The 15,397-nt window shown below is 52.3% G+C and overlaps 1 protein-coding gene across 1 annotated transcript in view; it reads left to right on the top strand.

Annotated features, from left to right (window-relative positions):
* Positions 1-4,373, top strand: part of LOC137519289 (ranBP-type and C3HC4-type zinc finger-containing protein 1-like) — a 238,698-nt gene extending 234,325 nt beyond the window's left edge. The window contains exon 14 of the mRNA XM_068238232.1: positions 1,998-4,373. Coding sequence (XP_068094333.1) covers positions 1,998-2,078 — 81 coding nt within the window. The 3' untranslated portion in view covers positions 2,079-4,373. The remainder of the gene's footprint in view (positions 1-1,997) is intronic.
* Positions 4,374-15,397: the final 11,024 nt, after the last annotated feature.

The following is a 15,397-nucleotide window of genomic DNA, read 5'->3' as shown; positions in this document are numbered from 1 at the left end:
GATATAGCCTTCCCTATAATAGAAACTCCCTGAGCAAAATTTGAAAAAAAAGTACCCTAACTTCACAGTTTACATTGAAATTTGGCATAGCACACACAAGCTTAAAACATACACATGTGGTGTGAAGGCGGGGACAGTGGCGGTGAGTAGTGTGAAGGCGGGGACAGTGGCGGTGAGTAGTGTGAAGGCGGGGACAGTGGCGGTGAGTAGTGTGAAGGCGGGGACAGTGGCGGTGAGTGGTGTGAAGGCGGGGACAGTGGCGGTGAGTGGTGTGAAGGCGGGGACAGTGGCGGTGAGTGGTGTGAAGGCGGGGACAGTGGCGGTGAGTGGTGTGAAGGCGGGGACAGTGGCGGTGAGTGGTGTGAAGGCGGGGACAGTGGCGGTGAGTGGTGTGAAGGCGGGGACAGTGGCGGTGAGTAGTGTGAAGGCGGGGACAGTGGCGGTGAGTAGTGTGAAGGCGGGGACAGTGGCGGTGAGTAGTGTGAAGGCGGGGACAGTGGCGGTGAGTAGTGTGAAGGCGGGGACTGTGGCGGTGAGTGGTGTGAAGGCGGGGGACAGTGGCGGTGAGTGGTGTGAAGGCGGGGACAGTGGCGGTGAGTGGTGTGAAGGCGGGGACAGTGGCGGTGAGTGGTGTGAAGGCGGGGACAGTGGCGGTGAGTGGTGTGAAGGCGGGGACAGTGGCGGTGAGTGGTGTGAAGGCGGGGACAGTGGCGGTGAGTGGTGTGAAGGCGGGGACAGTGGCGGTGAGTGGTGTGAAGGCGGGGGACAGTGGCGGTGAGTAGTGTGAAGGCGGGGGACAGTGGTGGTGAGTAGTGTTAAGGCGGGGGACAGTGGCGGTGAGTAGTGTGAAGGCGGGGGACAGTGGCGGTGAGTAGTGTGAAGGCGGGGACAGTGGCGGTGAGTAGTGTGAAGGCGGGGACAGTGGCGGTGAGTAGTGTGAAGGCGGGGGACAGTGGCGGTGAGTAGTGTGAAGGCGGGGGACAGTGGCGGTGAGTAGTATGAAGGCGGGCACAGTGGTGGTGAGTAGTGTGAAGGCGGTGACAGTGCCGAGTGTAGTGTGAATATCCCCTCTGGACGCTGCGCCTGGGCTGAGAACACAGAGCTTTCCTGACAGACGCCTTCACATTTTTACGCATCCAATTTTTTTTTTGTTTGCTTTCACATTCCGTTTTTTTTCCATGCGTAGTTACGATGTTAATTTACACAAAAGTTTGTGGTATGTAATTAACTGCACATTCGTATTTCCGTTGACGTGCATTGTATGTGATTTGCATGTTGTCATGGAGATATCACGTGATGCCACTGTCTTCAACTCACTTACAAATTCTGTCGTCTGTGAAAGTTCCACAAGGGGGCTCAGCATGGACGGGTTGTTTGTAATTCTTTTAGATGGTTACAGGGCTGCAATCTGTTAACACTTTATTCCACAGTCCTCCCTGTCTTAACCCCGGATGATGAATATTAAATAACAGCTGACTCTTTCTATGCAGGCTCCCGGGGACATGTCGGGTGGATGCAAGGGCAGCCTCGGATGATATATATTATATAACAGCTGACTCTTTCCTCGCAGGGTCCCGGGGACGAGTCGGGTGGATGCAAGGGTAGCCCCGGATGATGTATATTATATAACAGCTGACTCTTTCCTCGCAGGGTCCCGGGGACGTGTCGGGTGGATGCAAGGGCAGCCCCGGATGATGTATATTATATAACAGCTGACTCTTTCCTCGCAGGGTCCCGGGGACGTGTCGGGTGGATGCAAGGGCAGCCCCGGATAATGTATATTATATAACAGCTGACTCTTTCCTCGCAGGGTCCCGGGAAGTGTTGGGTGGATGCAAGGGCAGCCCTGGATGATGTATATTATATAACCTATATTATATAACAGCTGACTCTCCCCTTGCAGGGTCCCGGGGATGTGTCGGGTGGATGCAAGTGCAGCCCTGGATGATGTATATTATATAACATATATTATATAACCGCTGACTCTTTGCTCGCAGGGTCCCGGGGACGTGTCGGGTGGATGCAAGTGCAATGTGAATGGGAGAAAATGTGATCCGCGCTGCCAGAACTGCCACTGATCTGAGCGAAGTTACCACAGCCGGGAGAGATATATTCATCTGCTGAGACCTCCCAGCCGGACCCTCACCCTGTAATGATGAGACCCACCTCCTCACACTGCTGCACCACAGCCACCACCTGACCCCGCCCACCTCCTCCCACTGCTGCACCACAGCCACCACCTGACCCCGCCCATCTCCTCCCACTGCTGCACCACAGCCACCACCTGACCCCGCCCACCTCCTCCCACTGCTGCACCACAGCCACCACCTGACCCCGCCCATCTCCTCCCACTGCTGCACCACAGCCACCACCTGACCCTGCCCACCTCCTCCCACTTCTGCACCACAGCCATCACCTGACCCCGCCCACCTCCTCCCACTGCTGCATCACAGCCACCACCTGACCCCGCCCATCTCCTCCCACTGCTGCACCACAGCCACCCCCTGACCCCGCCCACCTCCTCCCACTGCTGCACCACAGCCACCCCCTGACCCCGCCCACCTCCTCCCACTGCGGCACCATAGCCACCACCTGCCACCACCTGACCCCGCCCACCTCCTCCCACTGCGGCACCATAGCCACCACCTGACCCCGCCCACCTCCTTCCACTGCTGCACCACAGCCACCACCTGACCTCGCCGCCCACCTCCTTCCACTGCTGCACCACAGCCACCATCTGACCCCGCCCACCTCCTCCCACTTCTGCACCACAGCCATCACCTGACCCTGCCCACCTCCTCCCACTGCTGCACCACAGCCACCATCTGTCCCGGGCCACCTCCTCTCACTGCTGCTTACAGCCATCACCTGACCCCACCCACCTCCTCCCACTGCTGCACCACAGCCACCATCTGTCCCGGGCCACCTCCTCTCACTGCTGCTTACAGCCATCACCTGACCCTGCCCACCTCCTCCCACTGCTGCACCACAGCCATCACCTGACCCCGCCCACCTCCTCTCACTGCTGTGTTCAGCCATCACCTGACCCCGCCCACCCCCTCTCACTGCTGTGTTCAGCCATCACCTGACCCCGTCCACCTCCTCCTACTGCTGCCCCAAAGCTATTCTCTGACCCTGCCCACCTCCTCCCACTGCTGCTTACAGCCATCACCTGACCCCGCCCACCTCCTAGTGCTGCACCACAGCCATCATCTGACCTCGCCCACCTCCCCTCACTGCTGTGTACAGCCATCACCTGACCCCACCAACCTCCTCCCAGTGCTGCACCACAGCCATCATCTGACCCTGCCCACCTCCTCTCACTGCTACTTACAGCCATCACCTGACCCCGCCCACCTCCTCTCACTGCTGTGTTCAGCCATCACCTGACCCCGTCCACCTCCTCCTACTGCTGCCCCACAGCTATTCTCTGACCCTGCCCACCTCCTCCCACTGCTGCTTACAGGCATCACCTGACCCCGCCCACCTCCTCCTAGTGCTGCACCACAGCCATCATCTGACCTCGCCCACCTCCACTCACTGCTGTGTACAGCCATCACCTGACCCCACCTCCTCCCAGTGCTGCACCACAGCCATCATCTGACCCTGCCCACCTCCTCTCACTGCTACTTACAGCCATCACCTGACCCCGCCCACCTCCTCTCACTGCTGTGTTCAGCCATCACCTGACCCCGTCCACCTCCTCCTACTGCTGCCCCACAGCTATTCTCTGACCCTGCCCACCTCCTCCCACTGCTGCTTACAGCCATCACCTGACCCCGCCCACCTCCTCCTAGTGCTGCACCACAGCCATCATCTGACCTCGCCCACCTCCTCTCACTGCTGTGTACAGCCATCACCTGATCCCGCCCACCTCCTACCAGTGCTGCACCACAGCCATCATCTGACCCTGCCACCTCCTCTCACTGCTACTTACAGCCATCACCTGACCCCACCCACCTCCTCCCAGTGCTGCACCACAGCCATCATCTGACCCTGCCCACCTCCTCCCACTGCTGCACCACAGCCACCATCTGACCCCGCCCACCTCCTCCCACTGTTGCACCACAGCCACCATCTGACCCTGCCCACCTCCTCCGACTGCTGCACCACAGCCACCATCTGAACCCGCCCACCTGCTCCCACTGCTGCACCACAGCCACCACCTGACCCAGGCCACCTCTCACTGCTGCTTACAGCCATCACCTGACCCCGCCCACCTCCTCCCAGTGCTCCGCCTCTGACCTATCACCATTCCCGTCCGCCGCCTCTGACCTATCACCATTCCCGTCCACCGCCTCTGACCTATCACCATTTTCGTCCGCCGCCTCCGACCTATCACCATTCCTGTCCACCACCTCTGACCTCTTACCTCTGATCACTATTCTCCCCGCCGCTCCTTCTCCTATCACTTTTCCTGCCTGCCGCCTCTGGCCAATCACCATTCACGTCCGCCACCTCTGACCTATTACTATTCCTGTCCACCGCCTGTGACCTATCATCATTCCCATCCACCACCTCTGGCCTATCACTATTCCTGTCCACCGCCTGTGACCTATCACCATTCTCGTCCGCCGCCTCTGACCTATCACCATTCCCATCCACCACCTCTGACCTATCACCATTCCCACCCACCGCCTTTGACATATCACCATTCCCATCCACCACCTCTGACCTATCACTATTCCCATCCACCACCTCTGACCTATCACTATTCCCGTCCACCGCCTCTGACCTATCACCATTCCCATCCACCACCTCTGACCTATCACTATTCCTGTCCACCACCTCTGACCTATCACCATTCCTGTCCACCACCTCTGACCTATCACCATTCCCGTCCACCGCTTCTGACCTATCACCATTCCCATCCACCGCTTCTGATCTATCACCATTCCCATCCACCACCTCTGACCCATCACCATTCCCATCCACCGCCTTTGACCCATCACCATTCCCATCCACCACCTCTGACCTATCACTATTCCTGTCCACCGCCTCTGACCTATCACCATTCCTGTCCACCACCTCTGACCTATCACCATTCCCGTCTGCCGCCTCTGACCTATCACCATTCCCATCCACCGCTTCTGACCTATCACCATTCCCATCCACCGCTTCTGATCTATCACCATTCCCATCCACCACCTCTGACCCATCACCATTCCCATCCACCGCCTTTGACCCATCACCATTCCCATCCACCGCCTTTGACCCATCACCATTCCCATCCGCCGCTTCTGACCTATCACCATTCCTATCCACCACCTCTGACCCATCACCATTCCCATCCACCGCTTCTGACCTATCACCATTCCCATCCGCCGCTTCAGACCTATCACCATTTCTATCCACCACCTCTGACCATCACCATTCCCATCCACCACCTTTGACCTATCACTATTCCTGTCTCACCATCGCTCATCAAGTGGAAGAAATGGACTTTATAAACATCCAGGGACAACGCATAGTCACTGGGACTACAAACTACCTATGCATTATTATTTATTTTACTGACTCCTCCCCACAGGGGGCTGCACAATCCCCTCCCCCCTTACTATCTGCAGACCTCGGACTGCACATGAAGCCTGCGGATCGCAAATCCGGCAGATGTTTCCTGAGGCTTTGTCCCTCTATTCTTTGTTATGATGATTAATTATGATTGATTATTCTCTGAAGACAAAATTTGCTGAGATGTTTCATTTGATTTGGTTACACTATACAAACAACAAGAAAAAACTCACGTAAAGCACCAAAACCTGACAATATTTGGGCAGGTGATATCCATAATAAATACACCAACTTATTCTAAAAATAACATCCAGCAATCTCTCAAGAATGAACAATTTTATATAAATATATAGCTATCAAGTGCCTGATTCAAATATAAATAAATGACAATCATAAAGTGGAAGACCGACCAACAGAGTCAGAACAGTGAAACCGTGCAAGGTAAAGAAAGGTGCTTACGTGCAAAGATGAGAGGAGGAACGAACCACCCACACTGCTCACCCTTAATGCATCTCGCAGCTATACATCTGCTTCTGGAAGAGGCTAACGAATACTAGCGTGTACAATGCTTTTATTTTCCCCACTGCCAACCACAACCTGGGAAATCCTGCGCCGCCCAGTGACTATGACGCGGCCGTGTCATTGCGCAAGTGACGTCGGACAACCATGGTAACTCGAACGTCACTGCGCTGTCATATAGGAATGTTGCCCCAAGGAGTAACTTGAATACTATGCAAGCGCAAATAGTAAGGCGAGGTGAGGGGCGAAAGAGTTTAGAAATAAAAGCAAGGCAAAGTAGTTTTTTCAACATTAAAGTTCTAGATACGGTAAAGTTATAAAGAGGAACTATAGAATAACAATATAATTATGTAAATCCATTAAATCAATTGTTACAACAATTCCTAGAGACATCTTGTGGTCAAAATATAGTATGCAGCTAGGAAACCAAAAAACTAAATAAAAAAGGAATATTTTCAAACATAATATAAAAATATATTATATATGCATATGTCTATAGATGTCTTGGTCCATTTTCAAATTATACGGAGAGAACAAACACATCTGTGGCCATCTACCAGGTTACACTAAATACCGGCATTCTCCTGCTGAGGCTCCGGACGTTTGCGGCCATCTACCAGATTACACTAAATACCGGCATTCTCCTGCTGAGGTTCCAGACGTCTGCGGCCATCTACCAGATTACACTAAATGCCGGCATTATCCTGCTGAGGTTCCGGACGTCTGCGGCCATCTACCAGATTACACTAAATGCCGGCATTCTCCTGCTGAGGCTCCGGACATCTGCAGCCATCTACCAGATTACACTACATGCCGGGATTCTCCTGCTGAGGTTCCGGACGTCTGTGGCCATCTACCAGATTACACTAAATGCCGGCATTCTCCTGCTGGGGTTCCGAACGTCTGCAGCCATCTACCAGATTACATTAAATGCCGGCATTCTCCTGCTGAGGTTCCGGACGTCTGCGGCCATCTACCAGGTTACACTAAATACCGGCATTCTCCTGCTGCGGTTCCGGACGTCTGCGGCCATCTACCAGATTACACTAAATGCCGGCATTCTCCTGCTGAGGCTCCGGGCATCTGCAGCCATCTACCAGATTACACTACATGCCGGGATTCTCCTGCTGAGGTTCCGGACGTCTGCGGCCATCTACCAGATTACACTAAATGCCGGCATCCTCCTGCTGAGGATCCGGACACCTGCAGCCATCTACCAGATTACACTACATGCCGGGATTCTCCTGCTGAGGTTCCGGACGTCTGCGGCCATCTACCAGATTACACTAAATGCCGGCATTCTCCTGCTGGGGTTCCGGACGTCTGCAGCCATCTACCAGATTACACTAAATGCTGGCATTCTCCTGCTGAGGTTCCGGACGTCTGCGGCCATCTACCAGATTACAGTAAATGACGGCATTATCCTGCTGAGGCTCCGGACGTCTGCAGCCATCTACCAGATTACACTAAATGCCGGGATTCTCCTGCTGAGGCTCCAGACATCTGCGGCCATCTACCAGATTACACTAAATGCCGGCATTCTCCTGCTGAGGCTCCGGACGTCTGCAGCCATCTACCAGATTACACTAAATGCCGGCATTATCCTGCTGAGGTTCCGGACGTCTGCGGCCATCTACCAGATTACACTAAATGCCGGCATTCTCCTGCTGGGGCTCCGGACGTCTGCGGCCATCTACCAGATTACACTAAATGCCGGCATTCTCCTGCTGAGGTTCCGGACGTCTGCGGCCATCTACCAGATTACACTAAATGCCGGCATTCTCCTGCTGAGGTTCCGGACGTCTGCGGCCATCTACCAGATTACACTAAATGCCGGCATTCTCCTGCTGAGGTGCCGGACGTCTGCGGCCATCTACCAGATTACACTAAATGCCGGCATTCTCCTGCTGAGGTGCCGGACGTCTGCGGCCATCTACCAGATTACACTAAATGCCGGCATTCTCCTGCTGAGGTTCCGGATGTCTGCGGCCATCTACCAGATTACACTAAATGCCGGCATTCTCCTGCTGAGGTTCCGGATGTCTGCAGCCATCTACCAGATTACACTAAATGCCGGCATTCTCCTGCTGAGGTTCCGGACGTCTGCGGCCATCTACCAGATTACACTAAATGCCGGCATTCTCCTGCTGAGGCTCCGGACGTCTGCGGCCATCTACCAGATTACACTAAATGCCGGCATTCTCCTGCTGAGGTGCCGGACGTCTGCGGCCATCTACCAGATTACACTAAATGCCGGCATTCTCCTGCTGAGGTTCCGGATGTCTGCAGCCATCTACCAGATTACACTAAATGCCGGCATTCTCCTGCTGAGGTTCCGGACGTCTGCAGCCATCTACCAGATTACACTAAATGCCGGCATTCTCCTGCTGAGGCTCCGGACGTCTGCGGCCATCTACCAGATTACACTAAATGCCGGCATTCTCCTGCTGAGGTTCCGGACGTCTGCGGCCATCTACCAGATTACACTAAATGCCGGCATTCTCCTGCTGAGGTGCCGGACGTCTGCGGCCATCTACCAGATTACACTAAATGCCGGCATTCTCCTGCTGAGGTTCCGGACGTCTGCAGCCATCTACCAGATTACACTAAATGCCGGCATTCTCCTGCTGAGGTTCCGGACGTCTGCAGCCATCTACCAGATTACACTAAATGCCGGCATCCTCCTGCTGAGGATCCGGACACCTGCAGCCATCTACCAGATTACACTACATGCCGGGATTCTCCTGCTGAGGTTCCGGACGTCTGCGGTTATCTACCAGATTACACTAAATGCCGGCATTCTCCTGCTGGGGTTCCGGACGTCTGCAGCCATCTACCAGATTACACTAAATGCTGGCATTCTCCTGCTGAGGTTCCGGACGTCTGCGGCCATCTACCAGATTACAGTAAATGACGGCATTATCCTGCTGAGGCTCCGGACGTCTGCAGCCATCTACCAGATTACACTAAATGCCGGGATTCTCCTGCTGAGGCTCCAGACATCTGCGGCCATCTACCAGATTACACTAAATGCCGGCATTCTCCTGCTGAGGCTCCGGCCGTCTGCAGCCATCTACCAGATTACACTAAATGCCGGCATTATCCTGCTGAGGTTCCGGACGTCTGCGGCCATCTACCAGATTACAGTAAATGCCGGCATTCTCCTGCTGGGGCTCTGGACGTCTGCGGCCATCTACCAGATTACACTAAATGCCGGCATTCTCCTGCTGAGGTTCCGGACGTCTGCGGCCATCTACCAGATTACACTAAATGCCGGCATTCTCCTGCTGAGGTTCCGGACGTCTGCGGCCATCTACCAGATTACACTAAATGCCGGCATTCTCCTGCTGAGGTGCCGGACGTCTGCGGCCATCTACCAGATTACACTAAATGCCGGCATTCTCCTGCTGAGGTTCCGGACGTCTGCGGCCATCTACCAGATTACACTAAATGCCGGCATTCTCCTGCTGAGGTTCCGGATGTCTGCAGCCATCTACCAGATTACATCCCTGCTTCACACACTTTCATGTCTTCCATTGGTAGTATTGTCTCCTCTCACTAAAGGATCAAACCCATTGCAACAGCTGAAAAGAGGGAGGACGCCCTCTGCGCAGCATTCAACAAGGAAAAGAGCTGGCACATCCAGAGTTAATCTTTATTGGTTCCATGTAAAAGAAATGGCCTATCTATTACATGGAACCAATAAAGATTAACTTTGGATGTGCCAGCTCTATTCTTTGTTGAATACCGTCATGCATTCAACAGAAATGTATGCAGCAAATCCTCAGCAACAGAAAGCTGCCTGCTGACACCCAGTCAGCCTGTAGAGCCATGGACATGCTGCTATATGAAGCTGAATCCATCTCCCCTGGTACCCGACAGCACACAGATGAGGCTGGGTTATGGTCAGCAGAGCCATCATTTTGGGTGGGGGTGTGGCCATGTATCTTGCCCCCCCCCCACCTGACTATGCGTCACACTTCTAGTCATGGAAGCTTCTCCTCCTTCAGTACAAGTATATGACTACTTGGGTAGTGGAGAGCTTGTTAATAATTTTCCACACCTGGACTAACCCAGTTATTGGAAGTAAAGTTTGGCAAGCCCATGGAGCAGTTTCTGCTAAAAAGCTACAGTTAGACTTATAAGGCCCATACACACGTCGGATTTTTCTGAACGACGGGTCGTTTGAACGTCCCGTCGTTCAGTCGTTCGTGCGCGGAATCCGACGTGTGTACAGACTATCGTTCGGGTGATAAGACTGGTTTCCAGCGATCCACGAACGACGGGACGTTCAAACGACCCGTTGTTCAGAAAAATCCGAGGTGTGTATGGGCCTTTACCGGTAACTATTTCCAGATGGCATACGGGACAGAGGAGATGTAGGCTGAGGCTTCTCCCATCCAATTAAAGGAAACCACCTGAAAGAGTAAAAATGGTATTAATAGCCCCCCCCGTCTTCTCAGTGTAAGGACAGTAACCTCAAAACACAGAGGAGAGGAGACAAAAGACTCCTCTAAAGAAGGATAACCCATGAACCCCCAATCCAATAGTCGTGAGAGAGTGCGACAGGAATAGAGGTGGGTCAGTGTCCCGTATGACGTCTAGAAATACAGTTACCAGTAAGTCTAACTAGCTTTCTCTAGCCGTCCTGCAGGGACAATGGAGAGATAGTACCTAGGGAGGACCACAAACCTGGAGCACTACTCTACCCAAACGCCAGTACTGTGCACAGCTCCACAGAATCGTATAGCATGGGCAGTGAATTGTCATGTAGAAGAATTCTGCCACACAACTCAGCACTGCCCCCCAGTGCAGGATTGGCAATATCCCATCATAACCCTGGAAAAAGAACCTACTGCATACATTTCTGAGCTTTCAGCATTTTGAAACCCTCTGCTCTGCATCCACCTACAGTCTGTGGTAACAGAGGAAAAGAGAAGGAAATACCCTCTTACAGGCTATGGGCTATGGGCTATGGGCTATGGGCTATGGGCTATGGGCTATGGGCTTCCCCCCCCCCCCCCCAAAAAAAAAATAGGGCTCTGCAGCTTTAACTGTGTGCTGCAGAGCTATACATGTCAGCACATATATGACTCCCCTCCTTTTCTGCCCACCAACAGAGCTTTGTGTTGGAGCGCTCTGATCACTGCTGTGTTTGTTTGTTTTATTATTATTTGTCTTTTTTTATAATAAATTCTACTATTTTTTACTTAATTTTATATCTCTGCTCCCTCCCCCCGCGATCCAATCACAGCGAGACATCAGCCTATGAGAGCCGTTCGCTGTCTGAGCATCTCCAGGGGGACAGCGGAGTGTCCCGGCTGTCCCCACTACAGCGCTGCTATAGATCACATCGCTGTACAGTGTAAATAGATGGCGGATTACAGCCCTTCTCCATCATTCAAGCAGTTGTGCGCATCCGATCCCCTGCAAACTCCGCCCCCAGGACTTCACGCTAATTGTTGTTGAGTGGTCCTGGGGGAGCCGCCACATTCACGCCAATTGGCATGGAGCGGTTGGCAAGTGGTTAAACATACTGGTGAAATCACGGTCTAATCTAAATCATGTGAGTGTACAAGATGGTCAATGTCTACAGCAAGCATAGGTAAACTGCAGGCCTGACAAATCAGACGAAATCGAAACCGGTTCGAAGTCCAATTCAAAATGGGTTCAAGTCCAATTGAAAACGGTTTGAAGTACAATTAGAAACAAGGAACTCCCTGAAGCTACCCAGAGGTTCATTTCTTGGAGGTTTCCATTACCCCTTAATTATCAATTACCATCGCTCCAGTGCAGCTTTAACCATTTAAGGACCAGCGGTCTCTGGGCACTTAAAGACCAGAGACCGCTGGTCCAATCTCGACAGAATCCCGACGAATCGCCGCAACCGCCATCATCGCCGTTCACCGAGACCCCCAGGACATAGACTCTGCCGTCTCTATGACGACAGAGTCATGTGAGCCGGTCAGGAGCCACTTTCATTGGCTCCTGAACCTGCTGATCAATGTAAGCCAATGGGAACGGCTTACATTGAAAGACAGGGCCAGGAGCCAATGAAATCAGTTTCTGACCCGCTCACATGACTCTGCCGTCATAGAGACAGGCAGAGCCTGTGAGATGCGGCGAGAAACATCGGGTTTGAGCGGCGCGGTCACTGTAGACAGTGATTGAGATCTACGCCTTGCCAGCCAGGAGCCCAACAAAACAGGGTGTAGATCTCAATCACTGCGGTGCTTATTTAGTTAACAAATCAACCTGTTCTAAGCTTGGGGAAGCCTATTGCTGCAATGGCAACAATTCACCTTCACCCCACCTGCTGCTCAGCATTCATTAGGTTGTATGGACACAGAGGATAAGGATGAATACATACAGGGGAAAATCACACTCTGAGCTCAATCATGTGTGCACATCCCTGCAAACAAATGTCAGTAGAAATGGCCCGAATAGTTCGCCCACAAGCACTATTCAGCGGAGATCAGGTATTCTTGCCCCGCCCTCTATAAAAAGCAGCAGCACCGGCCATGTTGATCCCATTGCTCAGCTGCTGTAGTGAGAGGAAGGGACAAAGCTTGCTGGAGATAGGGAAAGTGTTAGCTAGGCTTGTTTATTGTGATCCTCGCTGGCGGATTACTGTTTAATCACCCCAAACAGCCCTTCTGAGGGCTACTTCATCCTGTGTGTGTGTGTGGGTGACACTCCACAGCCCACAGGCAGCCACCATTGTGCCCAGTGCCCACTACAAGCACAATAGTGCTCCAGGGCCTGTGTTATTATCACTGTATTGTGTTTAAAGTGTTGATGTTGATAGTGCACAGACAGAGCCCACTGGCCACACTGAGCCACACCTGTGCCCACTTATAGTGATATCGAATTGTGTGCCACATAAAACCACAAGCTCAGTTTTACCACTAGTGCTCCAGGGCCTCTGTTATTAGCACTGTATTGTGTTTGAAGTGTTGTGTATCTTGGTGTGTGACACTACACAGCCCACTGACAACCAGAGCTGCTTACACTATTGCTATTGTTGCTGCAATATTCAGTTGCATGCATCCGGGTACAATAACGATAAACCCTGGTTTACATCACATCTTAGGAAGCTGCGCCTCGATAAAGAAAGGGCATATCGTACAGGAGATAAAGTCCTCTACAAAGCTGCGAAATACAAAATGCAGAGAGCCATTACTGACGCAAAAAAAGATTATTCTAAAAAACTTGAGAAACAATGTTCAAACGCCGACTCATTCACAATATGTAAATCTCTGCATGAAATGACCAGCTACAGGAAGAGATCGCCTCCCTCCTCACTACATAATCTGCAGCTTGCAAATGAACTGAATACATTTTATTGCAGGTTTGACACTAGCAACAGAAGCCAAACACACCAAGTCAATTTGCATAATTTCCTTCTCTCCAGCAGGCAAACTGAGCACTCCTCCAGCCAGCCATCGTCTCCACCCCCTGCGGTGCCTCAGCATCTACACAACACAGGAGACCAGACACAATCTATTGACCTGTCCCCAGATGTGCATGCTCTAACAATATGCCAGTCAGATGTACACAGACTCTTTAAAGAGACACTGAAGCGAGTAAAAATCTCGCTTCTTGTCTCATATATAGCAGGGGCATGTGCCCCTGCTATACCGCCGCACAACGGGGGTCCCTTACCCCCCAAACCCACCCCCGCAAAATCAACGACCAAATTGGTTGTAGATTTTGCTGCTCCGAGAGGCAGGGCTAACGGCTGCAGCCCTGCCTCTCAGCGCGTCTATCAGACGCGCATCGCCGCCTCTCCCCCGCCCCTCTCAGTGAAGGAAGACTGAGAGGGGCGGGGGAGAGGCGGAGGTACGCGTCTGATAGACGCGCATGAGGCAGGGCTGCGGCGGTTAGCCCTGCCTCTATGCGGAAGAGATTCCGCTCTGGACTGGGGTGGGTTTGGGGGTGAAGGGACCCCCGTTGTGCGGCGGTATTGCGGTGGATTAGCAGGGGCACACATGCTATATATAAGAGAAGAAGCGAGTTTTATACTCGCTTCAGATTCTCTTTAAAAGACAAAACACTAGGAAAGCAATGGGGCCAGACACTGTGTCTGCGAAATGCTTGAATCTCTGTGCCGACCAATTAGCGCCTGTATTCACAGACATATTCAAAGCATCTCTAGAACGCTCAATTGTTCCTGCCTGTTTTAAAAGCTCAACTATTGTACCAATTCCAAAAAAATCAAAATCTACATGTTTAAATGATTACAGGCCTGTTGCCCTGACATCACTGGTCATGAAAGCATTTGAAAAACTGTTAATGGCTTATCTGAAATCTATCACAGATCCCCTGCTGGACTCTCTGCAATTTGCCTACAGGCCTAATAGATCCGCAGACGATGCCGTGAACATGTGTATGCATTATGTACTACAGCATCTAGACACCCCAGGAACCTACACCAGGATTTTATTTATAGATTACAGCTCTGCATTTAATATCCTAATGCCATCTCTGCTACACAGCAAGCTCTCCCAGCTACACATACCTGAATCCATCTGCAAATGGATAACCGATTTCCTAGCCGATAGGAGACAGCGTGTTAGACTTGGTAAACACACATCAAGCTCTCTGACAGTCAGTACTGGTGCACCCCAGGGCTGTGTGCTTTCCCCACTGCTCTACTCACTGTACACCAATGACTGCATCTCCACAGATCCATCTGTTAAGGTTCTGAAGTTTGCAGATGACACAACAGTTGTTGGTCTCATAGAAAACGGGGATGAGTCTGCATACAGGCATGTGGTGGGACAGCTGTCCTCCTGGTGCAGCAGCAACAACTTGGAACTAAATGCTCTCAAAACTATGGAGATGATAATAGACTTTAGGAGATTTCCCACCGCTCCCCCCAGCACCTCCCCTTAACCATAAATGGATCCACAATAACCCAGGTAGAGTCATTCAAGTTTCTTGGGTCCACAATCTCACACAACCTAAAATGGGACAGCAACACTGCCACTATTGTCAAGAAAGCGCAACAGAGGATGTACCATCTACGGCAGCTGAAAAAGTTTGGCCTACCTCAAAATTTAATGGTGCAGTTCTACACTGCAATCATCGAATCCACCATAACATCATCTACGACTGTATGGTTCGGCTCCTGCTCAGCATTAGAAAAGGGGAGGCTGCAGCGCATCATCCGATCAGCGGAAAGGATAATTGGCTGTAGCTTACCTCCCCTGTAGGATCTTTACACTAGCAGGTGCAGAAAGAGAGCAACCAAAATTGCCTCTGACCCCTCCCACCCTCCTCACTCCATCTTCCCAAGACTGCCTCTGACCCCTCCCACCCTGCTCACTCCATCTTCCCAAGACTGCCTCTGACCCCTCCCCCT

Source organism: Hyperolius riggenbachi, chromosome 5, assembly GCF_040937935.1.
Source record: "Hyperolius riggenbachi isolate aHypRig1 chromosome 5, aHypRig1.pri, whole genome shotgun sequence".
NCBI lineage: Eukaryota > Metazoa > Chordata > Amphibia > Anura > Hyperoliidae > Hyperolius > Hyperolius riggenbachi.
Note: the sequence above shows the minus strand (reverse complement) of the source record. Positions and strands in the feature narration are given on the sequence as shown.